Source organism: Cataglyphis hispanica, chromosome 3 (assembly GCF_021464435.1).
Source record: "Cataglyphis hispanica isolate Lineage 1 chromosome 3, ULB_Chis1_1.0, whole genome shotgun sequence".
NCBI lineage: Eukaryota > Metazoa > Arthropoda > Insecta > Hymenoptera > Formicidae > Cataglyphis > Cataglyphis hispanica.
This window is the reverse complement of record NC_065956.1, coordinates 7785001-7810591: the sequence shown is the minus strand read 5'-3', so window position 1 is coordinate 7810591 and position 25591 is coordinate 7785001. Positions and strand designations below refer to the sequence as shown.

Genomic DNA, 25591 nt, shown 5'->3' with positions numbered 1-25591 from the left:
AGAGAGAGAGAGAGAGAGAGAGAGAGAGAGAGAGAAGCAAGAAACAGATAATACGAAGAAGCAATCGCGCACCTCGACCGAACTTAAATCTATAATTTCCTCTCACACTTCTGCGCAGTGTTTTGGGCCCTTCCGTCCAATACGCGATGTACCACTGTCATGATTTAATTAATTTTTGCAAGTCTACGTACAATAAAATTGTTATTGCTGAAACGATAAGTATGTAAAATATATATACTGTACATTTTGACCTTCGTTCTAAAAAAAAAAAAAAAAAGCATTATTAAGGTCTCGCTGGACCAGGATTCCTGCCGTCCTGGCGTGTGTTGTAATTGTATATGTACATATACATGCGTATTTTTTAATATCAGACGGTACTTTACTCGATAATTAGAATCGCTTATATATTAGAGGGTATGTATATTTATATATAAATATAAAAACACACGTATATACATATATATATATATATATATATATATATATATATATATATATATATGTGTGATGTATGTATGTATGTATATATATATATATATATATATATATATATATGTATGTACGTGTGTATATAAATATATGTACGTATACGCGTGCACGTGCGCGAGCGCGCGCGCGCGCGAGTTCGTGCACGCGTGCACACATATTGCGCGATAAATGAGAGCGGCATTCCCGACGCCATTGTCTGCGATGAACGATCTTCGAAAGGAATAAAGCACTTTCACGTAGCAAGGTGTTTCTGTTGGCAACGTGTTTCACTTGTAGTATCCTGAAATCCCAGCGAAACCTTTTAAAACAATAGTCTTTTTACTTTTTCATTAATCTCTTTATAATAATATCTCTTTGTCATATTAATAATTTCATTCTAATCTTGGAAGTTTAAAAAAGTAAATTAAAAAAAAATTTTTTTAAATAAAATATAGAAGTTCTGAAAATAATTTCTAAGTTAAAAAAAAATCAAGAATTTTTAGTTTTGATTAAAAATACAAATTAAAACATTACATATATAATATATGTATATGTGAATGTATATGTATATATATAAAGCTTGATAATATTTTTTTTTTAATCTAAAATAGATGATTTTATTCAAATATTTTTAAAATTTTTCATGTTTAAATTAAATCAGTTATGCTAGAAATGATTTAATTCATGAATATCACTAACGTAAGATTCTTAAAAGTATTTTTAATCAAGCGAAGAAAATACAGTGATAAGGGGTGCTGTAGCAGTAGGACTTGGGACTTGTCAGCTGACATAAGAGAGGAAAAGTCCTTAGGATCAAGTTCCGGTGAAACCCGTATTTTTCGTCCGCTGATGCTTAATGCTTACATTAATATTCATTAATATTATCATATTGATATCATTAGGGATTATCGATTAAAAAAAAGAATGAACATTAATAAATTATTAATATAATATATATACTATAATATATAATAGTAAGATTTATTTTTTTCTCACGAAACGCTATATACTCGAGAAGCATTCCTTTCATCTCTTCCACCACAGCCAATATCAATTAACATACTAACAATAAATATAAACATCTCTGTGATCGTGTGCGTTATTACCTCTCCTCGATTTGGCGCGAATTGCGCGGTTGCGCGTCCCGATCCCGAATTCGAATCTAGCTCATCTGGGTTTGGCTCGCATCAGTGTCAGTGTCTCCATCTCTCCATTCTGACTTAAAAGAGAGATACTATATGATTGTCACCTATATCTGTACATGATACTACATACTTATTATTGAACAAAGCGCATATTTTTTTCGTGCCTTTGTTTATTAGACAAATTGGCTAAATGACTCAAATATCTAAGCTAGAAATTAATATTAAGCGACTTTTAACACGTTGCGAATTAATAGCTAAAGATGATCCACATAAAGACTGGAAACTCGAAAAGGTGTGCGAACTCCTAACCTTTATTTTTTATTATTCTTTATTTTCATTTAATGCGTACTTTTAATGACGTTTTGTGAAAAATATTGGAATTGATATACAATGACTGCAAAAAATTATGATACATAAAAAGAAAGTATTACATCTTATTTATAATTTAAATATTTACAGCTTTATTTATATGAATTTTTTAATATTATATAGCCACACTGTATGTGGCTGTTTATTTTATGATAATCATAACTATTTTTTAAGAAAACACATGAAGATAAGTCTATATATCGACATATAGATCTATTTATCCATATAAAATATACATGTGCATATTTGATAAGTAAACATTTTTTTTTATTTCAGTATATACTTGCTCTGGATGACATGATAAACAAATTGCAAACTTTACCAAAGTAAGATTTTCAATTTTTTATAACATAATATATATTATTTACACATTACTATTAGAACATTTTAGAACTTGGATATTTAATATTATTTCAGATGTTTTAATATTAAAGAATTGATTTATCTTTCACAGTAAACCATCCAAAGATATTATGATAAGCTACACTAAACGGATAGATTTTTTGAATGGAATAATAAATGCAACGAAATTATCAAACCTAGTAGAGAGAGTGATCGCTGCACAATTATTATCAAAAAACTCAACTTCTATAAACGATTCTACCAATACAAACATCACAACACAAATACATCAAAAAACCATAGCAAAATATAATCGGGAATTACGGGCGGAGTTATTTCACACTGACAAAAGTGACTGTCCTTTCATTACTATTTAATGTGTAATTGTAAAAAAAAATGAATTTATGTATTGTTTTGTATTAAATCTGTCATGTGTTGCAGCTACAAATAGAGATGGTGTACGACAAAGATCATCAAATTCTAACATCCAAGATGAAGATTTAGATGCTATTTTAAAGTACAATCGTAATATTCAGGAGAAAATTGCTGAGAATATGCTTTCCATGACCAGCAATATGAAGGAACAAGCATTAACAGCAAATGCTATCATAAAAAAGGACATTGGTGCATTGGAAACAGCTGACAAATTGACTGATATTAATGCTGTTAAATTAAAGAAGGAATCTCTAAAGTTAGAAGAGCACACTAACTCGAAGTGGAGATGTTGGGTGTGGCTTATGATAGCTTTTGTTTTGGTTGTATTTTTTAGTGAGTATTTTGGTACAAATATTTTTTAAGATAATACAGTTGGAAATTTCCTGTCTTTATTTATCGCTCAATATAAATTTCTAGCTTGCATTATTTATATATATCATTAATTATAAAAATGCCAGCTGTCAAATTTTAATTCAAATTAATTCTTTTTTACTTCAGACATGGTATTATTTATGAAAGTGGCAAGAAAGAAGATGTAGACAATAACTTTTGAGTTTGAAGAATTTTTCATTACATGAAATGCTATGTACATCACTGTGAACTCAATCATGTGAGTCATTGGATTGATATTATGATGCTAGATTTACACACAGCCATGAGTGTACTTTTAAAAACATCTGTACCACCTAAAACCTCCTGGAAACCTGGTAAATATATCACAAAATAGTGATATGTGAGTTAATAACTTTGTCCGGCATTGCAGTGTGTAATTTATTATCTTTTTATGAATAACTCTATAATGATATCGAAATAGTTAAATGTAAAATTCCTGAAACATTCCTTGTTTCTAGTTGAATGATGTATATATGTGGGAAAAATTTTCAATATTTATATATATATATATGGATTTATGTATGTATGTATGTATATTATGTAACATAGATTCTGTGTTTGTTATATTAATTAAGTTCAAGTTATTATTTTTCTTGCAAATATAATAAAATTATAATATATAATTTTAAGGTTATATCATATGTACCTTAAGCCAATGTCTCAATCTGTTGTAAAGAAAATTTTATAAAGTATAAACTATATATGTGCTTAAAATATATATTATACAAGGAAGCAACAAGTCTGAAAGAATCGTACAGATTATATTATAATTATTGAAAGAACGTGTATTTTATGTAAATACTTCTCGTGTATCATTATAAAAAGAGGTTAGAATAATAATTTTAATAAAAATGTAGTGTATATTGTTATTTTGGCCTAATTGATTCGCAAAAATTCTCATTTTTAAAATAAAATATTTAATATAAATGTATTAACACAACATTACATTAACTTTAAGGTAAGGTGAAAGTGGTCAGGGCATTATGCAAATACAATGCGCAACGTGTAAGTACATCTTATGTATTAATCTATCAGTTCAATATGTTTCTCATATACTGAGAATGATGCATGACCATATTTCTTTTTGCAGACAGAAGAATTGTCTTTCGATGAAGGAGATCTACTATATGTTTATGAAAGAGATACTAATCCAGACTGGTGGAGGGCTAAATGCAGAGATCAAAAAGGACTTATACCTGTTGCTTATGGTGAGAAAGATTGCACGAAATTTTTTTATTCCTCTAAAGTAACAATCATTTTTCATCTCAGTGGAAGAACAAACACAAGAGATCGAGTTGCCATTGCACGATGCTGCTAGACGTGGCAATGTCTCCTTCCTGAGAGAATACTTAAAGCAGGGTATATCGGGGACCGGTTTAGACGCAGCCGGGAACACACCATTGTATTGGGCGGCACGTACCGGCCATCTAGAATGTGCGAACGAGCTTCTCCATTTGCCAAATCCTGTGATAAATGCTCAAGTAAGGAAATGGACCTGCATGTATATCAAAGAATTGAGCGTTTAGTCATTTTTAATGCTAAATGTAACTGTAATAATAAGTCAAAACTCATTGTAATATTATAGCTAAGGCGATATTTTATATGAGATGAGCAAAATCCATTAAATTAGATAAACACATTTAGCATTAAATATGAGCTACATCAAATGTAGTCTACTTTGACATTGTCTTTCTTTAGACATATCGTCGTTATTTCTTCTTTTGTATATATTTTTAAGGATCCCTCTTCTGAATTTTCGCTTTTTTTTATTAATATAGAATAAAATGGGTGACACGCCACTGCATGTAGCAGCGAGTCATGGACACTTGGAGATGATAAATTTATTGTTGGAACACAATGCAGACACGATGTTGAAGAATAATGACGGTTTCACTGCAGAGGAATTATCTTCTGATGCATCCATTAGGAATGCAATACAATTGCGGCAACGTCAATATGATAATAGTACATATGGATACGGCGATGAAGATTATAATGATGGTGATGATAGTGATTGAGAAGATAAGAATTCTATATGTTATAAACAAAATGAATATTTCACGAATATAACATAAAATAAGAATTTTATATATCAAATAATGTCTAAGAAATCTCTCAAATGATGCTCGCATACTTTAAGAAGCATTTTGATATTTGTGTGATATATATTTGTAATATATATATATATATATATATATATATATATATATATATATATATATACATATATATATATATATATATCGTCACATTCGTTATATATCTATATATCGTTATTACAATATAAAATAATGAATTAAAATTCTCTTGAATTAAAAGAGATCGACATATATTATTATTATATCATTATAAAAAAGCATCGTAAACACACACACACACGCATATATATATATATATATATATATATATATATATATATATATATATAATGCGCGCGCGCGTGTGTATGTGTGTGTGTGTATTAACGTTTTCTCGATACTGCCATTAGTATAAGTTTTCAAGATAATAATATTTAAATGTGCAATGATCTGTAAAGAGATTATTTAATATACATGAATGTATTAAAACTATATTAATCACAAAAAAAATTATTCTATTGATTGTAAATTACAAATTACATAATATAAGAAAATATAGAAGGCATTCTTTATGGAAGATCATGTACATAGAATAGAATCTTTTTTTATATATAAATTAACTCTCGAGTCTCAAGTTTGTATCATTTTATTTTTAATTAATGAAAAATATTAATAGCATTATTTGATCTTTTGTTATTTTTCTCTAAACATTGACTTTAAAAAAAAAATCAAGAAAACCATATAACTTTTTGTCCTTCTACAGGACATCCTTTTTACAGGATTATACCAGCATTTATTTGTAATTTGATACGTAATTTGATTTATAATTTGATAGATTTGTGATTTACCTCTTTCAGACTTTTTTACTGAACCATCTATTGAAATCGAGTCTCAATAGCAATCTAGCTAAATGTTCCCCACAAGGTTGCGCACGTACTCTGTTTAAAGTTTTTGTCAACCAGTCCATCACACTGTCGAGTGTTTCACATAATGTTTTAAGTTCTTCTTTCTCTGTTAGAAGCAAATTACCGACTTCCCACATGGACGCTTGTAAGATGAAATCGTCGCATAATCGCAACAAAAGATGTATCAACATATTTACCTGTTGGAAATATTTATAAACATTAAGAACAAAAAAAAGTAATATGCACAGAATGTCTCATATTTACAGCCAATTTTTATCTGTAAATTTCTTATATCACATACCAACTTTAATAAAAAGCAAAACTAATAATTTTTATATTCTAAGCATATAAAAATAATTTTTTGAAAACTATAAATACAGATAGTAGATCCTCATTCTTCAATTAATTTTAAATAAATTTTAACAAAGTTTCACAGTTTTATTGAAAAAATAATATAGATTTAATATAGAATATAGAATATAGAATATTAAAAATATGCAAAATAATAATTCATGTTTTTGCTTGGAAAAGATTTCAAATTAATCAAAAAATTGATATATAAAAGATAGATTGCTAAATCTGTGACATTCTGCATAATTGTAAATTTTATGAGTGCTTATTTTATTCAGTAATAGAACCTACAGAATTTTTCTTTCCTGTTCCATTGCCCAGTAAAAAAGTTTGTGACATGACATTAGCTAGGAATACAGAATGCGCCTTCTGTATGTCTTCGAAATTTCGTGTGCTTTTCATACTCGTTTCCATTACAGTATATTGGCTTTCCAACACATCCACTTGCAGATAATACTGTAAGTTATCGACAATGAAGACCAAATTATTTCTCAACTGAATCACACCAATGTCACTGTGAATTACAAGTATTTTGCTATAAAAAAGTCGTGAATAACAAAAAAAATCTCAATTTTATTGTAATTATAATAAGTGATTTACATGTTTTTATGATGCATGTGTTCACTCCATAGATTCCACAAATCTATCTGAGTCTTTTTAACTCTTAACAGAAAGCGAAACAAAATATTATAATCATTCAACACGACCGGACTAAATAACAGATGCAACGGCCAAACAACTTTGTATTTTAGCGTGATAAGACCCCATCCACGTTTTTCTAAAATAAATTCAAATTTTTATTTTATTTTTAAATATTTTAAAAATAAATATTTTAAAATAATTTTAAATAATTTTTAAATATTTTAAAAATAAATGTGACGGGCGCGCGAAATAATGTATCATAAATATGCACCATTGGGATCTTGTCTCTCGTTATCAGGAAGGTCAGTGGCATCCGTGTCCACGTCCTCGTTTTCGGAAGGTGGCACGGGCACTGCGAAATTAAAACTATCTATAGCGCTTTCATCGTTCAAATGCATTTTTCTTAGCGCTATTTGAAATGCGAGATTAATGTCTCTAGATGTGTGACTTGTTGGCGCCTTATTTAGGATATGCGCTGTAAGCTTGATGAATTCCAAGAACAAGTCACCGCGACCCATGAGGAAGAATTCCTTCACAAGTTTCAATTGTTGCATTAGTTGCGCTTCTTCGACTGCAACATTCCACAGAAGTTCTGTTACGCACTGTTTTAATTCGTTGATTGTGCGATCAAACTCGACAATGTTGAAAACGGATTTCGCCTGGAGATTCTGAAGTTTTCTAAAATATTCGTATTCCTTGTCGCCCCATACGGAATTTTCCGTTTTAGACATCATGCTGAAATCTAAAATGTTATCAGATATTTATCTTTAATTTTATTGTAATTCCTGAAGCATAATGGGAAGTTAATAACAGAGTAATACTCTTGGAAAGAAATTGAGATCGATTTTTTTTCATAAAATTACCTTTCTTTTGCCTAGGATCATTTCCAAACATAATAACAGTCTGACCAATAGTCAAGATTTTGTTCGCCAATGACGGCCTTATATAAGATGGAAGCATGTCCATCTGAACATCATAATCCCACATATTGACACCGATATTTTTACTATTTGCCAATTGATCGCGTGTATCGATATCATTCTTCGCATTCTCGTGCATCAGAGTTTTCTCACAATCCAATGCTTTCTGAATGAAGAACTCTCTGTGAACATCTTCCAGATGCCCGTACAAGAGCCAGCTTGTTAGATGCTTATAGAAAACGATATGAACGGAGTGGGTCATTCTAAATAAGAATATATAAATCAAAAGTTATAATGTTAATGATGTCAAGTTTCATTACAAATTTCTTACAATTCCAAAGTGGAGCTGATTTCCGGTATGCCAGTATGCATACGCTGATGTAAACATTGCAATAATTTACAACCATGGAGTTTCTGCGTTCGAATCTAGAATAAAAAAAGAAAATTCTGATATTTACAAAATCGCGTTAATCTTTTTTTTCCTTTCTCCGTTCATCTTCGTACATAAATTATAATATTTCATATAAGAATTGATCAATTCATTTTTATTCATTTAAGATTACAAGTATGTTTTATATTACTTAGATTTCTCTCTCCTTAAATTGAACATGCAAATACTAATTAAAAATATATAGTCACCTCACGAATAATAGAATGCAAAAGAGAAAATAAACATGTATATTTTTCAACATTGCAGAGAATTAACGATAAAGGGGTATGACTGTCATTTAAGACTGTACGCTCCAGCTCAACTATTTCTTCGCGAAATGACTCAAGCGCCTGATCCATTCCATCACACAGAGCACGTATGTATAAGCCAGGAGTGACATATTCTGCTAAAGAGGTCAAATTACACGTAGAACAATTTTACGATTTATACAAAATATTTTATCTGAATATTACCAAGATCTTTTGTATCTTCACTGTTCACTGTATGTATAAAATTTCGTATGACATTGCATTCTTTCACAATATCTAATATTTTATTGAGTAATGCTCGTTCTCCGGGATGTAAGTATTTATCAAGATCTATAGACTGTAAGAAAGATTAATAATATATATAAAGAAATAATTTATATTTCAATTATAGCTAATATCTTATTTTACTTGTTGATATGATATATATATATATATATATATATATATATATATATATATATATCTTACATCTGTCTCTATCATCTGCGGTATACTGGTTGAGCATCCCCAAAGTGACAATAAAATCTCATGCAACATTTTGAGGATCACAAATATCTATAGTAAGTGGTAAAAATTTATCTTAGACAATTGTAAACCTATCGATTCGATGTACAGATACATAATTTGATATTATATTATTTAAAGAAGATAGATGATCATATTGCATACGAAAATATTTAATATAATAAATATTTAAAATATAATATATATATATATATATATATATATATATATATATATAATGTGTGCGAGGTATGTATGTACATGTATATAAATACAATTGTTTATCTTCAAATGTTATAAATAATACGTTATAAAAATAAGCATACCTATTTTAAATGTGATCATTCACTCATTTTATTTTCATTTTTATTTCTATTATCGCTCTATCATTATATTAATTTCAAATTATGTAATATATAATAAAAATTCTTCTAAAGTTTTAATTTGTTTGTAAACGTGCATCTGCTTTGGGTTTTATGATATCTCGAAATTATAACATAACCTCTGTTCAATTTTTTTAAAGAGCAACAACATACTGTCGCCACGGTGAGATATCTCGCAACTAATTTCTTGATATTTTATCGATAAGTTAAATTGAAATATATTTTTGACATTTTGCTTTTATATTAAGATATTTATTATACACAATAATTTTTATAATTTTAGTTAATAATAAATAAAAATTATTGTAATTAATTTACTATTTTTACATCGCGCTTCATCTCTCTAAAATATATTTTATGTAGCGCCGAGAATCTAAACTAATATTACCAGGTCAATTTTGATGGAACAGAAAAATTTTGCCGAATTTAATCATAACCTCAATAATCATAAACTTTTTTTATTGCTTATTAATTAACAATCTTATATAAATACTTGGAGTATTTATAATTTCTACAGCAATTTATCTTTCCGGACAAGCCATTCGACCATTAAAATATATATAATATATTTCTATACATTCTGTTAAAGAAAAAAACAATTTTCTTTTATATTTTACAATAATTTTAATGCAACTCTTTTACTTCTCTACAATGAGTTCAGAAGCTCTTCGAACCTTAATTTTATATTTTTAAATATTTTGTACTAATTTAATATATGCTCGCTGGTCTTTATAAAATATATAACGGATACACGGCTTTTACCTCTCTCTACCTTCATCCAAAGATTGCAAGAGAAAGAAATAGGACACAGCAGTATTCACGATCTGTCAATAAAAATAATTAATTAAATACATAACTAAATAATTCGATACATAACTAAATAAATAAAACCGAAGAAACAGATTATTGTTTATTACAAAAATATTTCTGCATGAAAAAAAATTGTAGACTTAAAGACAAGCAATTATATAGAAAATAATAGTATTTCAATAGATTAATGTTATTGACATCGTCAGCAAGTAAAATTTACAATTTTTAAATTTTATTTAAAGCTTTAATCTTTTTGATTAAAAATTTTGAATCTTTTGCTTTCCTTTTCTTCTTATTTTTTAAAAATTTGTTTTAATTTTTTCTTTTTGCAGGAACAAAAAATAAAATTTTGTTTATGCCTATATTATATTGATCGCAGAAAAATAAGAAAGTATTCGAAAATTTAGGCTTTTGCCTAATATAATTGCTCAACAAATTTGTTATTTAAATACTTACATTAGTAAACATGTTGACATTCACGGAAGTCACTTTTAGTGCCTTTATAGTCATCGGCTTTTGCATCATCGTCATAATAATATTCGTTCTTACGTGACGATCGAGACTAGAATCCGGCCAATCGCTAAAATAAATCCCCTCGCGAAAGTATTCACTCTAAATGTAAACGTGTGCAAAACAATTAATTGTGAATTACAAATATTACAATACTCGATTATCTAGAGATAATCACACAAATCTTACCGTGCTTGTGATGAAATTGCCATACCAGGCATACATAAATGTTTGCAAGAGCTTTAATGTTATGTAAAAGATGAGCAGAAAAATCTCGCTCATTATTATATCTGTTAACTAAAGACAAAAATTCACAAATTAAAAATTTTTGTTTTACAAGGCAAATATTTATTTTAACTCATAAATTAATTATTAATTTTATATTTTAAAAGACGAAAAGTGTTTTATGTGTGTATGTGCTGTGTCACATTCATGAATCTTGAAATGTATTAAATTTTGACGTAATCCGTTCAATTTTTCTTTAATTTCGCGGAATATCAGGATATTAGCTTGAACAATATCATTTCTGACAAGTACCTGAGTCACTTGAAAAATTAATATGCAGATAAGTATGCTATTGGCGAGAAGCATCCGTAGAATTATCGGCTGCCAAATATTCTCCAGCGTATAATTGCATTGGCATAATCGGCGATGTGTCCACACGCACGTCTCCAGGATTTCTGAAAACGTCCCCCGAGGTTGTAGATTTGCAGACCGCAGTTTAACGGACATGGCATACAGTATCGAGGAAATCTGAAACGCGTAGAAACCGAAGAGGCTGTCGACGCTACTGATGGTGAAGACTGTCCACCAGCCGAGGAACAAATGATATAAAAAATGTAGATAGAATATGAAACCGTCGTTGATCGGAACCGTCCACGGAAACTTCCCCGGAAACGGAAATCTGTACCTCCTCGGCTCGGTATGATGAATAATCTGATAAATTATGGATATCAGTGGTGGACAAACGTGCAATAAAACTGTCATTGCGATAGTGAAGAACACTATGCAAAATGGTCTATCGAACGCGTACAAAGTCGCGAGGGCAGCTTCCTGATCCTGCTCCAGTTCCCGCTCAAACATGTCGTTCAATGTCTCATGAAGCTCGATCAGTTTTTCGCGTTTGATCAGAAAGCAGGCAGACTAAAATAAGAGAACTTGGGACAATTTTTCTGCTGATTGAATAGATTAACTAATATTCTACTTAAGAAAAAAAGAATATATAAATGTTACTAATCTTCGAAGAGATCTTCAAACATTTCTTCTGTTAAAGAATTTTGCAGGCAATCGCCCCCGCGATTTTTTTCGGAAACTTTTTTTTAAAAAAAGCTTTGAAGAGATTTTCGAATATATAAACAGTATCATCAGATTGCGAGCATTTTTACCAGAAGAAAGCAGTAAAGAAGGAATTTAAGATTTATATTCCATTGAATATAACAAATACAATGGAGCTTGCAAGAATGAGTTTTTTTGATATAGATATATAAGATATTTTAGACATAATACCATTAGTGCAGGCGCGATGAAGCTACCGATTTGGCTGAAGTATTTCACCATCAACATCAAATTATCAGTGTGGTCTCGACAGAGGTTTATCAAGAAAATACAATGACTCAAGGACATAAGGATTACTGAAAATCCAACGATATACGTTCGGATTGCGGAATGTGTTCGATCTTGCAAAACACCACCGAGGTAAAGCATCGTGCGAATGCGACGACTATACACGTGATAGCGAATCATTAAAGGGTTGGTCGCCGTTTGCTTCTCGGGATAGTTTGCTTCGACAGTATCCATGGGTACAAACATAAAAAGAAATTATCAAGGAAAATTTTCTGGTAATATTACATATCCCGGAAATTGCTTGGCAAAGCTTGCACAACGAGTTACGTCCACGTAACACGAAGATATATATGAGTTTGATTTCATGTCCTCCATGGGATTCTTGGCGATTTATCGGATCGAAGGCCGCACAAGACGGAATGATTGCACGTTGCGTTGTCATTTTGAGCTCATTAAGTATGAATGAGCGGTACTTTAGAGCTGAATTCTGCAAGTTATCTCTCTTTCATTATCCTATATCATACTTTTTGCTATACGCAAGTTCAGCTGTGGTTGTAAAAGATTAATCTCTAATTCAGGGAGCACGAGTGCTCAAGTACAAATCGGTGAAGGTGGGTAAAGGTCTTTGTACCCTCCACGAAACACGTCACCATCATGTCGTCAGTGTGTTTCCTATACTAAAATTTACGATCACGGTTTCTTCCATCTCTACTCATCAGTCTTGGTTTGACTCTTCTAACTTGATTGTAGTTATTTCAATATGTTTTTTAATTGGCATTTGATCAAGCTGGGCATAATTGCTGTAATCCTGGATGAAGAGATAAATTATTTGTTGCAAGAAATTATACCAGAGACACAGAAGTGAGTTCGAAGCTATCAGTTTTATAATATTTATATATTTGTACATTTATATTATTATTATAAAATTATTCAAGAGAGATAGAGCGAGAGATAAAAAAATTTTTGCAAATAAAATGATATAAAAAAGCGATATTATTCAGATAAATTTTAATTAAATATAAATTAAAAAATGAGATTAAATATTTATATACATACATACATATATATATATATATATATATATATATATATATATATAAATACTTCAATAATAACCTATTATTGCTGTCCGTAGTATATATATAACAAAATGACAAAACATCATGAGCAGCTAGTAAAACATTAATATAAATCCATAATATTTTTTCGTAATTTTGATCCACACTTATGGATCTAGCACGCACATGTGTAACCGATTATTTTACCGGCAAAAAATGAATCTGGCCATGTAATTCTGCCGGCTCTAAAATCTAGTTAATGCTATTATATTAACTAGAAAAAGTGTCTTATAAAAATCAGGCTTTCTCTGTTGACATTCTTAAAAAATCGAATCACAACGACAATCGATAAAAATCGAATTGGCGATAATCGATAGAAATCAGCCATCAACAAATAACATCTTTCGGAATGCAGCCAACTTCAACCCGTCGCCGATCAACGCCAATCGAGACAGAAAAGAGAATACTGGAGCAAGTGTCGAAGAAATTCAGGAAAGGTGTTTTTTTCACGATACGAAGGTAAAATTTTTTCAGAAACATCAGAGAATTTTACGGAGGTAGGAGCAAAGTTCGATCAACGCAAATAGCGAGATTTGATTTATCTGCGTGAGATGCAGCGCGTTTCAAGTCACGAAGTAGGCGAACCTAACCTCCATAACCTCGTCTTCGAGTCAGAAGCACTCTTTTAAAAAAAAAACCAAAAAATAAAATCTAGGCGTGTGAAATTGCGTATAACTCGCCGGAATGGCAGTTGGCTCGACCAAGGTCGTCCAAGTGACGAATATTGCACCCCAAGCTACCAAGGATCAAATGCAGACACTCTTCGGTTACCTGGGTAAAATCGAAGACATCAGATTATATCCGACGATCAGAGACGTCGCCGTACCTGTGCAATCCCGCATATGTTACATCAAGTTCCATGATCAGGGTTGCGTGGCTGTGGCGCAACACATGACCAATACAGTTTTCATCGATCGTGCATTGATAGTAATTCCCTACCAAAATGGAGATATCCCAGACGAGCAACGTGCCCTTGAACTCACCAACAATGGCACGGTTGTGCCAGGTAAGAATAAAATATATAAATCACACAATTTACTTATATGTTTAAATTACAATACTGCAGTAACAACATTGCGATATAATGCCTTGCTTAAATAAAATTAGGTAGAGATCAAGTATTAGTATATTATTAACTCTTCGTAGACACACTAGGAATTTGAAATTATAGCTGAAAAGAATTTCCTGTTTTCTCTTATGTTTGCCCAAATTTCAATTTTTATTAAAAAAAAATTTGAACATTTGATTTAAAAAACTATTGGATAATGTAGTAAATATTTTGAAAAATAACCATGATTTTTACTAGATTTTTTGAAAGCCTGAAACAATAAGAAAATATGGACTGACTCTCAAAATTTCAGCATGCTTATGGAAGATAAGAAAAACAAATGTCCTTACAGAGAGTTAAATATTTAACATATTAGGCTGCTACTTGAGACATTTGAATTTAATCTTGTTAATTCTTTCAGGTCTCTATCCATCCGAACCGAAGCTACCGCCAAATGTTGTGAACGCCATCGAGGGTATCCCACCAAATCACGTGATCACCACGATGGATCCCAAACTGGAGGCTAATGGTCTACCGCCCTATCCTCATTTGCCAGGTCACTTGGATAGCAGGCGTATCGAAGAGATCCGGCGGACGCTTGTGGTAGCAAATCTGGATTCTTTGGTGAGCCCTGAGCAGCTGCTGGACTTCTTCAGCAACAACAACGTCGAGATCAAGTACCTGCGTATGTGCAGCAGGGACTCGGACAGCGAGCATTACGCATTGGTGGAACTGTCGGAGCAGGCGGCAGTAGTCTCGGCGCTGCTGCTCAACGGAAAACAGCTGATGGAGCGGCCGATCAAGATTTACCATTCGACACAGGCGATAGCTAAACCGGAAGCGAAGAGTAACGAAGCCGCGCAGAAGGAGATCGAAGAGGCGATGTCGCGAGTGAAGGAAGCCCACAATCTCATCTCCGCCGCGATCGATCCAATGATCGGCATGCTGTCCAAAGACAAGCGCAGCAGAAGTGGCTCACGAAGTCGCAAATCGCGCTCGCGGTCCCGCGGTCGCAGTCGTCGCTCAAGATCACGCAAACGTTCGCGCTCGCGTCACCGACGCTCGCGCTCCCGTCACAGGCGCCGGTCTCGTTCACGCTCTAAACGTTCTCGATCCAAGGATCGCCGGCGCAACTCGGCGTCGCGACGACGCAGCAGTTCACGCAGCCGCCATCGATCGCGCAGCAGATCACGGCGCTCAAGGTACGATTATATAATGAGTATTGATATTAAGGTACGATTTTTCATTTTAACAATTTTCAGAATCGTTATGATAAATCATAATTTTTCTAGATCACGCCGATCGCCCTCGAGGTCAAAGGAGCGTAAGAAGAGATCACCACGACGTCGTAGTCGCTCGCGCTCGCACAGTAAGCGCTCCAAATCCAGATCCAGACGTTCACGTTCCAAATCCAAGTCTAGATCATCCAAATCCAAGTATTCGGACAAGTCCAAGGATAAGGAGCGCGAGAGGCGTAGCAAAGACAAGTCGGACAATGGTAAGAGGAGTGATAGCGATCGGGAGAGGCCTGAGAAGGAGAGCAGCAGAAGCGAAAAGAAGTCTAGCAAGGAGAAGAGGTCCAGTGACAAGTCTGAGTCGAAACAATCGGAGGAGAAGGGCAGATCCGCGTCGGAAAGCAACGACAAGGACAAGATAACAGAATCGGAGAGCTAGAGAAAGACAATGGTCCCATTTGCATTCGATCATTTCGTTCATTTCAAAAAAGCTACTTTCTTCGTCATTACGTGTATTGATACAAGATACAGAAATACACGCATTTATATACATCGAGCTTCTTCTTTCAAAATGACGATCTATTCGTGATGATAGATTGGAAGTAGACGATCGGTTGGTATTCAGGAATCGACCCTTATCCTCTTCTTTCTCGGAACAGGCGGCGGCTTGATTTCTTTCTGCTCGTCGCTCATTTCCATTTTAGGCGCGCTTTTAGAAGGTCTAGGAGAAACAAAGGGATGAGTGAAATAGTGCACTATTATATATATATATATATATATATATATATATATATATATATATATATATATATATCCTTCTACAGTCTTGGTCACAAAAAAAGAGCTCTTATCTTTAATCGATAATTGTGTTATGTCAAAAATCGATTAATGTTTGCGAGGTAAAAATAATAGCGATATTTTAGAAATTGTATTACTGATTGTGTTTAAGTAAATTAAATTATAATCGACTATGAAAGTTTAGTTGTGCTTTTTAGTTTACAAATACTTTCTATTTTGATTTATTTAAAAGTGCTTCATACTTTTGACCAGAACTGTAAGAGAGTGAATGATAAGTAATAAAAATATCAGAATGGATGCCTAATCATATGAGAAATAGATTTCTTTAAAGGTATATACGATATATTGTAAAATTATTGATAATTTTTAAAAATAGGCGAGCATACCCTGCTATGTCCTGATTCTCATAAACGGCCACATCGTCGTAGATTTCCATTTTCATGGGAACTGGCATACGGAAAAGCGATTTTTGCGCGATTTTCGCGGTCGATCTCCTCTTCAATACCATCTGCTATTTTTTATTATTAATTGTTTAACGATTGTAATAATTTGAAAGCATTCTTCTTAATGTTTTATAGCTCACCATTCCTGTGTTTCTTTCTTGCGCAGAGGTCGAAGCCATTTCCATTGAGTCATCCACGTGTATCTTCTTATGCAACACATCGTTCATTTGACAGCTTCCTATCGATTACAACAAATGTCACATGCATTTTTTGTGAGATGTCCTAGAAGTGAAGCACTTCTGTTGGACATTCTAAAGTTAGTATAAATTACACAATTGTTAATATACTTACGCATTACACATTCATCATATTGGCCGAGTGGATCTATTTCTAAAAACGTAGATAACGTATTTGGATAACGCAAATCCATAAATATCATTATAATTGCCAAAAGAACACAAAACAAACCTGCAATTAAAAATATAAAAGATGATGCTCTAAATATCGTGGAAAAAATAAGTAAATATTACGAGTATAAAGTATTAGTTTTGCTAGAAAAAATTAAGTGAATAAATGACAGTGATCATTTAATTTGATATTAACATTAATAAACTTTAAATCAATATCGAAATCAATAATTTTATTCATAAAAATTCCAGGTGAAAACAGAAAATTTAAATTTCTATATGATTTCCATATCTATTATTAAAAGAAGATTTGTAGAGAGAAACAAGAGTTTGAGAATATCAAAATTGAAGAATCAGCATTTGAAAATTCACTCGTGTTAAAAATTCAGAAATTATAAAGCAAGTGAGATCGGCAACTATTAATCTAGATAATGTTTAAATTAATTACCGCATCCGAAAGTCATCCAGAAATGCAGGCCTAATGCCATCTTAATGACACCGTCTTCGAAAGGAATTATAAGCGGGATTGGATTGTGTACGCAGACCCACACGAGGCAAGTTAACAGCTGCAAGCCACCTATCAACCCGATTAAATAGGCGACATACCGGCTCACAGATTGCAGGAATATGTTAGCCAGTATCCAGCAGGCAAAGGCGGTCCTGCGAATCATCGAGAATTTTCAAAATATCTTTGTGTAAGGAAAGTAATTATAATTAAAGCTTAATTAATTTATAGACTCGTGAAATTTTATCGCACTATTTGAGAACGCAATTTGTCAAAAATACAACATATCCTTTTTCACGAGGAATACAAAATTATTTGTTTTTATTTGTTTTTCAGTATTTATATATTTTTGTTTTTTCTTTTTTTATACTGACCATAATAATATGTGACAGTACCACCCAGCAGTCCTGTAAAATCTCCCGAACCGAATACCTTCTCCATCGATAATGAAATATTCGGCGATCCATAAAATGGGAATGGGCAAACCTCTCCTTTGTCCTTCACGGAAGGTCCTTTGCAGCAGTCCAGCTATAGAAATTTTATTTAAATGACTTTACTTAGATGCTATAACAAAACGCGATAATTTACAGTGTTGTATATATATACCGTAGGGTCCGAAACCGATCCTGCCTTGATCCCATGTCCATGGAAATCTTTCGTTGTAATCGATTGTTTCCTTTGCAAACAGCGTACCTTCTTCCAGATCAGCTAAAACAAAATTAGTTAAAATTTAATTTCAATTTTTATTTATAAAAGGAACGTGCGTTAAAGAATTTAATCTATAAATTAAAAATAATCTTTTGGAAGATTTTTCTTTAAATATAAACTTATATTAATGTAAAAAACATTAGATTTTACATCATTATTTTACAAAAGTTTTTTTTTTCATTGCGTATATTTTAATGCTAAAAATTGTCTTGCTTTAAACTACTACATCATTCATTTAAATTTAATCAATAAGCTAATTAATATATTTAATATATAATATATGATATAATTACATATTAAAATATTTAATTAATAAGATAAATATGTCTTGTTTTCGATTTCGTGCGAGCATGTATGTAAAACGAATTTTTTTTAATTGAAATTGTTCTTTCATTTCTTTTTATTCGCCCATTTTTGTTGCAGAACAAATATTTATCCAGTAAAATTCCTGAAGATGCGAATCTTGTACCTTTTTATTTTCGATTAATTCCCACAAATTACCTTTCAGCGTGATATTCACCGATCTCAGTCCTATCTTAACTGCCATTTGAGCCTCGATCTCTTGGCCTACGCCAGCTCGATAAGGTGTCTTGCTCTTGGTGCTTCCGTATTCCCATTCCTGACCAAAGTTCTCTACTGCAAGTTAATATTCAACGGTGAATTCCTGTATTTAATTTTATATAGGCAAGTACAAAAAATAAAATCTTTTTTTTTAAAGATACTTACTTATTAATAAACATCCAATCACGATACTGAAGCCGATTTTTATAGTTACGTAGATGCTCTATGCGATAATTATTTCATTAGTACACATATGGAATTTGTACAAAAAGAAAATCTATTGTCAGAGAGAGCACGGATGAAACAATAAGTCTATATACAAACATTTCAGCAGCATAATTTTAAAATTTAGTACTTGATGCAAAACTTGAGAGTTGCAATTAATTATAATTGTATTACTTCATAGTTCTAAGTAATGTTATATGGAGTTAAATATTATATGCAACTAAAATGCAGCTTTTTTCATATTTTGAAATATTATTTCATAATATTATTCTAAAGAAATTTAAATTATTAGACATAATTTCTCATTGTGATGTGTATAGAAGAGAGTGGTTTGTTTGAATTTATTCGCATAAATTTAATAAAGAGTTCTTGAAGAAAACGTTCTTTCATCAGATAATATAAAACTATGGGAAAAAACACGTCAAAAAATGTCTGAGAGATTTCAAATTTCTTTCGGAGCATTATTTGGGAAACATTCAAGAATTGGAATCTTTCCATTATATTTTGCTTACCTGCCTCTTTCGGTAACCCGGTATGATACTGATATAAGCGATTAAAATAATCACGAAAATCGCGATTAGTATGGTCTCAGTCACATCTATCGTCACTGGGGTGTGATGCGCGGAATATTGCGAGGGGAAACCCTCCGATCGCCCGAATTGAAACATGCCCAAATTTTGTTTCCGTCAACAAGTAACTCACTGTTTTTTTTTCAGATACGAGAGAATAAAGAATATCGCGTTTAATAACATGTAGACGATGTAGAGAAATTTCTAGAGGATGCTGGCGCTTTATCTGAATCCCTTTCCGGCTATTCTTACTCTTGGAGCTGGATGACTAAAACCTCAACATTGCTGTTATCATCAAGCTTCCGCATTCGTTAAGCATAAATTTAGCATCGGGTATAATTACATCAGCATCAAATGATATTTTTTTCTTTTTATAAATTTTTTAAATTTCTTCAAGAAGTAGTGTCTCATCGAAATTGTGTCAAACTGTAAGATTTATGAATTTTATTAATGTCACATATTTATTATTATTCTTTTGATACAAACACATGTTACTTAATTAAGTATATAATAATTAAGATGATATTATTAACATAGCATTTTTTTATATTGAATAAATCAAAAATAGATAATTATTTGTACTAATAATTGTTATAATATTATTAATACAATTAATATATTTAATTGTATTAGGTTTGTTACTTATTTTATAAATTCGTATTTAAATAATATACGAATTCTCCGTGCATAACACACACATATCTTCTATATACTTTTTATTATGAATATATATTTGAATTTCATCGTCCTTCGCGCGCTATCACTGCTAAATCCAGTAAAAAAATATAAGTTGTGGTATATCTTGTATCGAGAAAGTTCATGAATTACTCACGTGTACATGACATTGCGCGACATCAGGTTAACCGCTTGTCATCTCTCGTCAGTTTTAATGTCATTTACTTAAGTTAGAATAAAATCTTTTAGCAGGAAATACAATCAACATGACAGTGAGTCTCGCAAATCTTTATAATCATATTTTTCTCATAGTAATGTTTATTCTTAATTAGAACTTCCATAAGGAAGATTTTGAGTCTTGTTTGAGATACTCATACCATAAGTTGACTTAAAAATAATGTAAAGTTCTCTTACTTGCGTGTGAACGTTATCAGCTATGATCAGCAAATTAAAAAATATATTTGTTTTTGAGTATCTGACTTTGTATTTTATGCAGACGAAGAAAGGTAAAGTACTGACCAAGGGAGCAAAGCAAATAAAAGAGGAGAATGTTTCCACGCTGAGCTTCTATACTAACATGGCTCTAGGCGCAATGGGAATTTACTTCGCCGTAACAATGGTGCTATTTGAGTTAACTGCACTAACGATAGTAAGTTTCATATCTGATGAATTTTGATTCAAAATACTGTAGCTCTTCAAAAAACTGCTTTTTAAATAACATGTGCTATGTTATCTCGTTACAGACAATAATGGTATTTTCTTCAATTGTATACATTGGAAGCTATCAATTCATGTCCTATATGGCTCGTACTACATATTCAGAGTCCGGCCAACTCCTGGACTCTGGTGTTGATCTCAATATGGAAGGTGGTATAGCAGAGTGAGTATTTGAATAGAATCCTTTTTTGTTTGCCATTATGTTGTTATATTCTGTGCAATTGTTTCACTGCTCATTGCATAAGATTTTATTGTTCCATTTAGACATGTCAAGGATTTAATCATACTGACATCAGGAGTACAAATCCTGTCCCTCATTTCAAACTACTTTTGGTTGTTGTGGCTTTTGGTAAGTATTCTGGCAAAAAGTAATTGTTTAAGTAATTCTCTTTATTCTATATTATAAAATGTCTGCATATACATAAAATTCTTATCAATATGAAAGTTTTATAGTTTAAAAATTCCACAGGTACCATTGAGAGGAAGCTGGATGCTCTGGAAACAAATCTTGGCTCCATGGTTTTTCGCTCAGCCGCAAGAACAACCCGAGATAAGCGAAAAAAAGCAACGCAAGTTGGAAAAAAAAATGGCCAGACGGCATTAATGAAATTATCAAAAGTTGTCAGCAGTGCAATACGACGATTGTACAATAATTGATACAATCGGGAGAGTAAGTTTGAAAAAGCAGAAAGATAGGAAAGTTAAAACAAGCTCTTTTATGGATGTTTAGAATATCAAATTCATTGCTACAACAGAATACAATTTAAAATCGAATGAAATTTGCGCTTTTTATGAGGAAAAATTAATTAATTTAAAAAAAAAAGTTTTATAAAATTCAAAAGAATTGTGAATTTGGAGAAGGGAACAGTGAGAGGGAGATAGATTTCGTTCTTATTGGAGCATTCCGTAATAATTATTTCTCGATAGATCATCTCAATGTATATAGTCTCAAAATTAGGATTGAACACACGTTCTTTTCTTATTTAGTAATATTTACGGACTTATTCCTATATAAGTCGAAGACGATGATAAATAATCATTAGGACTTGATAAATGTAACAAAAAAGAAATAATATATTCATAATATATTCATTTGAACACAAGAATATTATATATTTATTATATATTAATTTTTTAATAGCTACTCTTTCTATTATCTTTGGCTTATATTTATAGGAATAAAACCGTAGAAGTTGCTAGACAAAAAATATCTCGACGCTTTCATTTCTATTTTGCTAACTTCGTTATAATGCTAACATAAACGGTGTTTTGTAATTATAATGATAACAGCAACTTACAGGTTGTGTTAACAGGAAATTACGGCAGTGTGTGCTCCATTTTATAAAAATCTTCCATTGTGCGTGCGAGGATTTGAATATAATGATAATGAAGTGACCAGGTGCCTTCATGAAAACGGAGAAATAACGATATCAAAACGCGCGTTTAAAAAATATCTATAAATGAAAGTCAAACAAGATAATAGATATAATGATACTTGTATATATTATAGCTTTGAAAGTTCAATCGTTCTCCTTTCGATGTACATGAAAATCCGATTTAAAGCAGATTATCATTAATCTAAGGAATGTATATATTACAATTACGTTATTATTCAATGACGTCACGTAAATATAAATCATTATTTATTAGATTCTGAAAGTTGACAAACTGACACATCACAGTATTGCATTTAAATCTAATGTATTATATACATGAATGTATATATCTTTGTATGGGAATGTGGACATTTATAAGAATTAACAATGTTTCAATCAACTTTATATAAATAGCGTTATATAGTTGATCTTTTATAATAATTGTTGAACTCTTTATATATATTGGTCGTGAAATACTTATAATGTGCAAAGAGTGTCTTTAAAATTAGGCCAACATTTGTACTTCTCATCTAATATTAACATGTCCATTTAATTCACAGCTTTCGTTTTGGCTTTCACATATGAACGCCTCTGTTCAGTGAAAAATTCATGATTTTTTATAAATAAAAACTTATTATTTAATTAGAGAATCAAGCCGAATTTATTCTGTCAGTGTAATTACATTATCAAATTAACTCGGCGAATTTTATCTGAGAAAAAAAAGGCACTCGAAAAATCAGTAGGATTAGCAGAAAATATTCAGAAAGATACAATTCATTTCTTCTACAAAAAAGACTTCTCTAAAAGACTTCAGCATTAAATAAAGATAATCAGAAGAAGCAATTTGATCTTAATGGAGTTGAAAACGGATTATGGAAGAAAAAATATGCAATAAAACTAATTCATTTCAATTTTTACTACGAAAATGAATTTTGCAAAATATTTTTTAATTCTATAATATTGTAATTCAGCACAGGATCAAATCAAAAATTTTAACAGTTTGAAAGAAAGTTCGAATATAACTACATATAAAAAATTAATTTTATTTACATGGAAACATCCTAGAATGTAATTCAATCATAGAGAAGTTATTTGCGTTAAAAAATTTATATAAAGTCTTAGGAACATAATACTTTTAACGATGTAATGATATATAATAAATAATTTATCAATATATGTAATTTTAATCAGATGTAATTTTAACAGTGTAATGATATATAGTGAATAATTTCTCAAAATATCTATTACTACAAATATAAATTATGTGAACGAATTACTACAAATATAAATTGTGTGAACAAAATATCGATTTCACTGAACAGCAGAGCGCATGGCACTGCCAAATTATAGAATCTAATTATTTTACAAGACTAATTTTTAGATTCTATATTTTGCCAGTAATGGTCTCTCTACACTAGGATATAAATCTTTGATTTTTAATCAAAGAATTACATAATATACAAAAATTATTTTGTTTTCTTAAGTCCAAATCAGAGGAATCTGAATATTTACCTTCTCTTACTTTGTAGCATATCGTCTGTTTCAGTTATTAGATATTGAAGATATATATGGAGCAAGTTATATGTATCCGACTTTAATTACAAAGCACTTTGAAATACAGCATGGAGTAATGTCCCTTAGACATTGCTGGTGTCTAAACCTTTTTTCTTCCTGTAATCGTATTCCGATTCGTAACTCGGTGGATGATTGTGATCGTGCACCCCCGTCGGCATGAAACTTTCGGCGATCACCGAGCATTTGCCGCGGCAACCGCGATGCTGCTCCGCGCAACGGTAATGCGAGTTGTTGTAGATCTTGGAACGAGAAGTCAAATTGTATACATATCCCTCGTGAACCAGTTGCGGCTTGCCTCTGGCAGATAGCCTATAAATCACTGGTTCCACAGCTGTAAATTGCAATTTTTGTTTCACATGAATGTTTGAGACGGATATTTCAAATTTAGTAAATTAACGGCGATGATTGGATCTATTCGGGTCCATAGACTATCCATAGACTCTTCCTTCTACATGTATTTCAGAACAAGTTCTCTTTTTATTGAAGTAATTGAATATCTTTAAAACTTTTTTCTTCTCGAAAAGCAAACAATACAAGTGCAAATGGACAATATTTAATTCGAGTTTTTCCAATGTATATAAACATTGCTTTTACTTATTGGATGTACAGTACATACATGCTTTTGATAATTTTTACATTGTATTCTATGCTTAATATTGTTTCTGGTACATATAAAACATTTCTTTTATTCTGTTACAATTGTACTATATTTTTATATTTTTTCTCGACATTTCAATTGCAGTTATAACTTGTTTAGATAAAGATCTAATACTTCCCGTTTTTTTAAATTCGGCAATTTTTACAAAACTATTCTCTAAAACTATTTAATTTGTTAATTGATTAATTTCTTTAAATTGTCAAGAAGTATAAGACCAGTTTATAGCAAAAGTCTGGATATGAAAAGATCCACGCATCACTGCATCACAGGCAAGGATATAAACAACTGACACAGATAATTTAATAAATATTATACCTGATTGTATCGAATTTTCTTCCAAATTTAATTCATTAGGCAATTCAATTATTTCTTCATTATTAGCATTACTGGTTGTGTTGTGCTTGATATGAGCAGCAAAATTGTTTCTTTCATTTTCAGAGTCAATAACTTCTTTCT

General features: G+C 31.3%; 7 protein-coding genes and 1 long non-coding RNA gene across 16 annotated transcripts in view; 4 read left to right on the top strand and 4 right to left on the bottom strand.

Annotated features, from left to right (window-relative positions):
- Positions 1-511: 511 nt before the first annotated feature.
- On the bottom strand, positions 512-9786 carry LOC126848239 (gamma-tubulin complex component 4). 6 transcript variants are annotated; one of them, XR_007687227.1, is made up of 12 exons: positions 9578-9786; positions 9216-9302; positions 8952-9084; positions 8688-8884; positions 8380-8474; positions 7992-8311; positions 7400-7870; positions 7087-7264; positions 6778-7000; positions 6079-6332; positions 1575-1687; positions 512-769 (listed from the first exon to the last, which is right to left on the bottom strand). XR_007687227.1 is itself a non-coding variant. In XM_050588976.1 (11 exons), exons 2-10 carry the CDS (start codon positions 9282-9284, stop codon positions 6084-6086), a joined length of 1935 nt encoding a protein of 644 aa, XP_050444933.1. In that variant the 5' UTR covers positions 9285-9302; positions 9578-9786; the 3' UTR covers positions 1483-1687; positions 6079-6083. The 6 variants fall into 6 exon arrangements, 4 of the variants coding, with proteins under 4 accessions (XP_050444933.1, XP_050444934.1, XP_050444935.1 ...); XR_007687228.1 differs by having other exon boundaries at positions 1575-1683; XM_050588976.1 differs by lacking the exon at positions 512-769 and having other exon boundaries at positions 1483-1687.
- On the top strand, positions 1710-5303 carry LOC126848260 (osteoclast-stimulating factor 1-like). Of its 4 annotated transcripts, XR_007687232.1 has the most exons (7): positions 1710-1905; positions 2259-2308; positions 2437-2675; positions 2766-3092; positions 3258-3466; positions 4111-4157; positions 4243-4342. XR_007687232.1 is itself a non-coding variant. In XM_050589025.1 (5 exons), the coding sequence occupies exons 1-5, from the start codon at positions 2020-2022 to the stop codon at positions 3296-3298; spliced, it is 675 nt and encodes a 224-aa protein (XP_050444982.1). In that variant the 5' UTR covers positions 1957-2019; the 3' UTR covers positions 3299-3672. The 4 variants fall into 4 exon arrangements, 3 of the variants coding, with proteins under 3 accessions (XP_050444982.1, XP_050444981.1, XP_050444983.1); XM_050589025.1 differs by lacking the exons at positions 1710-1905; positions 4111-4157; positions 4243-4342 and adding an exon at positions 1957-2037 and having other exon boundaries at positions 3258-3672; XM_050589024.1 differs by lacking the exons at positions 1710-1905; positions 2259-2308; positions 2437-2675; positions 2766-3092 and adding exons at positions 4422-4633; positions 4931-5303 and having other exon boundaries at positions 3307-3466; positions 4243-4360.
- A 497-nt stretch (positions 9787-10283) lies between the features above and the next one.
- On the bottom strand, positions 10284-13384 carry LOC126848210 (odorant receptor 47a-like). Its single transcript, XM_050588899.1, has 5 exons — positions 12461-13384; positions 11492-12097; positions 11144-11251; positions 10901-11056; positions 10284-10458 (listed from the first exon to the last, which is right to left on the bottom strand). Exons 1-5 carry the CDS (start codon positions 12761-12763, stop codon positions 10393-10395), a joined length of 1239 nt encoding a protein of 412 aa, XP_050444856.1. The 5' UTR covers positions 12764-13384; the 3' UTR covers positions 10284-10392.
- Positions 13385-13973: 589 nt separating this feature from the next.
- LOC126848353 (uncharacterized) lies at positions 13974-19434 on the top strand. Its single transcript, XR_007687250.1, has 4 exons — positions 13974-14094; positions 17326-17475; positions 18110-18261; positions 19288-19434. It is a non-coding gene; the product is annotated as an uncharacterized LOC126848353 (long non-coding RNA).
- LOC126848351 (probable splicing factor, arginine/serine-rich 7) lies at positions 14088-16470 on the top strand. Its single transcript, XM_050589175.1, has 3 exons — positions 14088-14641; positions 15105-15885; positions 15976-16470. Exons 1-3 carry the CDS (start codon positions 14320-14322, stop codon positions 16355-16357), a joined length of 1485 nt encoding a protein of 494 aa, XP_050445132.1. The 5' UTR covers positions 14088-14319; the 3' UTR covers positions 16358-16470.
- LOC126848352 (dual oxidase maturation factor 1-like) lies at positions 16499-20683 on the bottom strand. The gene is made up of 10 exons (XM_050589176.1): positions 20078-20683; positions 19506-19563; positions 19281-19415; positions 18678-18779; positions 18446-18599; positions 18015-18226; positions 17511-17627; positions 17300-17397; positions 17103-17227; positions 16499-16639 (listed from the first exon to the last, which is right to left on the bottom strand). Exons 1-10 carry the CDS (start codon positions 20231-20233, stop codon positions 16540-16542), a joined length of 1257 nt encoding a protein of 418 aa, XP_050445133.1. The 5' UTR covers positions 20234-20683; the 3' UTR covers positions 16499-16539.
- Positions 20684-20960: 277 nt separating this feature from the next.
- LOC126848338 (transmembrane protein 208) lies at positions 20961-24542 on the top strand. The gene is made up of 5 exons (XM_050589160.1): positions 20961-21081; positions 21306-21458; positions 21553-21689; positions 21791-21875; positions 21996-24542. Exons 1-5 carry the CDS (start codon positions 21076-21078, stop codon positions 22128-22130), a joined length of 516 nt encoding a protein of 171 aa, XP_050445117.1. The 5' UTR covers positions 20961-21075; the 3' UTR covers positions 22131-24542.
- Positions 22062-25591, bottom strand: part of LOC126848337 (protein abrupt-like) — a 4230-nt gene continuing 700 nt past the window's right edge. Inside the window, exons 2-3 of the mRNA XM_050589158.1 lie at positions 25451-25591; positions 22062-24808 (exon numbers count right to left, since the gene is read on the bottom strand). The exon at positions 25451-25591 is cut by the window's right edge and continues 433 nt beyond it. Coding sequence (XP_050445115.1) covers positions 24540-24808; positions 25451-25591 — 410 coding nt within the window. The 3' untranslated portion in view covers positions 22062-24539. The remainder of the gene's footprint in view (positions 24809-25450) is intronic.

Excerpts from the sequence above, each read along its gene's own strand:
- LOC126848260 (XM_050589024.1), top strand. The coding sequence starts at position 3,334 with ATGAAATGCTATGTACATCACTGTGAACTCAATCATGTGAGTCATTGG. Across the intron at positions 4,158-4,242 it reads GCAAATACAATGCGCAACGT|ACAGAAGAATTGTCTTTCGA; the intron begins GTAAGTACATCT and ends TTCTTTTTGCAG. Across the intron at positions 4,634-4,930 it reads ATCCTGTGATAAATGCTCAA|AATAAAATGGGTGACACGCC; the intron begins GTAAGGAAATGG and ends TTATTAATATAG.
- LOC126848239 (XM_050588976.1), bottom strand. The coding sequence starts at position 9,284 with ATGTTGCATGAGATTTTATTGTCACTTTGGGGATGCTCAACCAGTATA. Across the intron at positions 8,475-8,687 it reads TGCATTCTATTATTCGTGAG|ATTCGAACGCAGAAACTCCA; the intron begins GTGACTATATAT and ends TTTTTATTCTAG. Across the intron at positions 7,871-7,991 it reads TGATCCTAGGCAAAAGAAAG|ATTTCAGCATGATGTCTAAA; the intron begins GTAATTTTATGA and ends ATAACATTTTAG.
- LOC126848210 (XM_050588899.1), bottom strand. The coding sequence starts at position 12,763 with ATGTTTGTACCCATGGATACTGTCGAAGCAAACTATCCCGAGAAGCAA. Across the intron at positions 11,057-11,143 it reads GCAATTTCATCACAAGCACG|AGTGAATACTTTCGCGAGGG; the intron begins GTAAGATTTGTG and ends GTTTACATTTAG. Across the intron at positions 10,459-10,900 it reads ATGTCAACATGTTTACTAAT|ATCGTGAATACTGCTGTGTC; the intron begins GTAAGTATTTAA and ends TTTTATTGACAG.
- LOC126848351 (XM_050589175.1), top strand. The coding sequence starts at position 14,320 with ATGGCAGTTGGCTCGACCAAGGTCGTCCAAGTGACGAATATTGCACCC. Across the intron at positions 14,642-15,104 it reads CAATGGCACGGTTGTGCCAG|GTCTCTATCCATCCGAACCG; the intron begins GTAAGAATAAAA and ends TAATTCTTTCAG. Across the intron at positions 15,886-15,975 it reads AGCAGATCACGGCGCTCAAG|ATCACGCCGATCGCCCTCGA; the intron begins GTACGATTATAT and ends TAATTTTTCTAG.
- LOC126848352 (XM_050589176.1), bottom strand. The coding sequence starts at position 20,233 with ATGTTTCAATTCGGGCGATCGGAGGGTTTCCCCTCGCAATATTCCGCG. Across the intron at positions 18,600-18,677 it reads GATCGGTTTCGGACCCTACG|CTGGACTGCTGCAAAGGACC; the intron begins GTATATATATAC and ends AAATTTCTATAG. Across the intron at positions 17,628-18,014 it reads CTGGATGACTTTCGGATGCG|GTTTGTTTTGTGTTCTTTTG; the intron begins GTAATTAATTTA and ends TTTTAATTGCAG.
- LOC126848338 (XM_050589160.1), top strand. Across the intron at positions 21,459-21,552 it reads AGTTAACTGCACTAACGATA|ACAATAATGGTATTTTCTTC; the intron begins GTAAGTTTCATA and ends ATCTCGTTACAG. Across the intron at positions 21,690-21,790 it reads ATGGAAGGTGGTATAGCAGA|ACATGTCAAGGATTTAATCA; the intron begins GTGAGTATTTGA and ends TGTTCCATTTAG.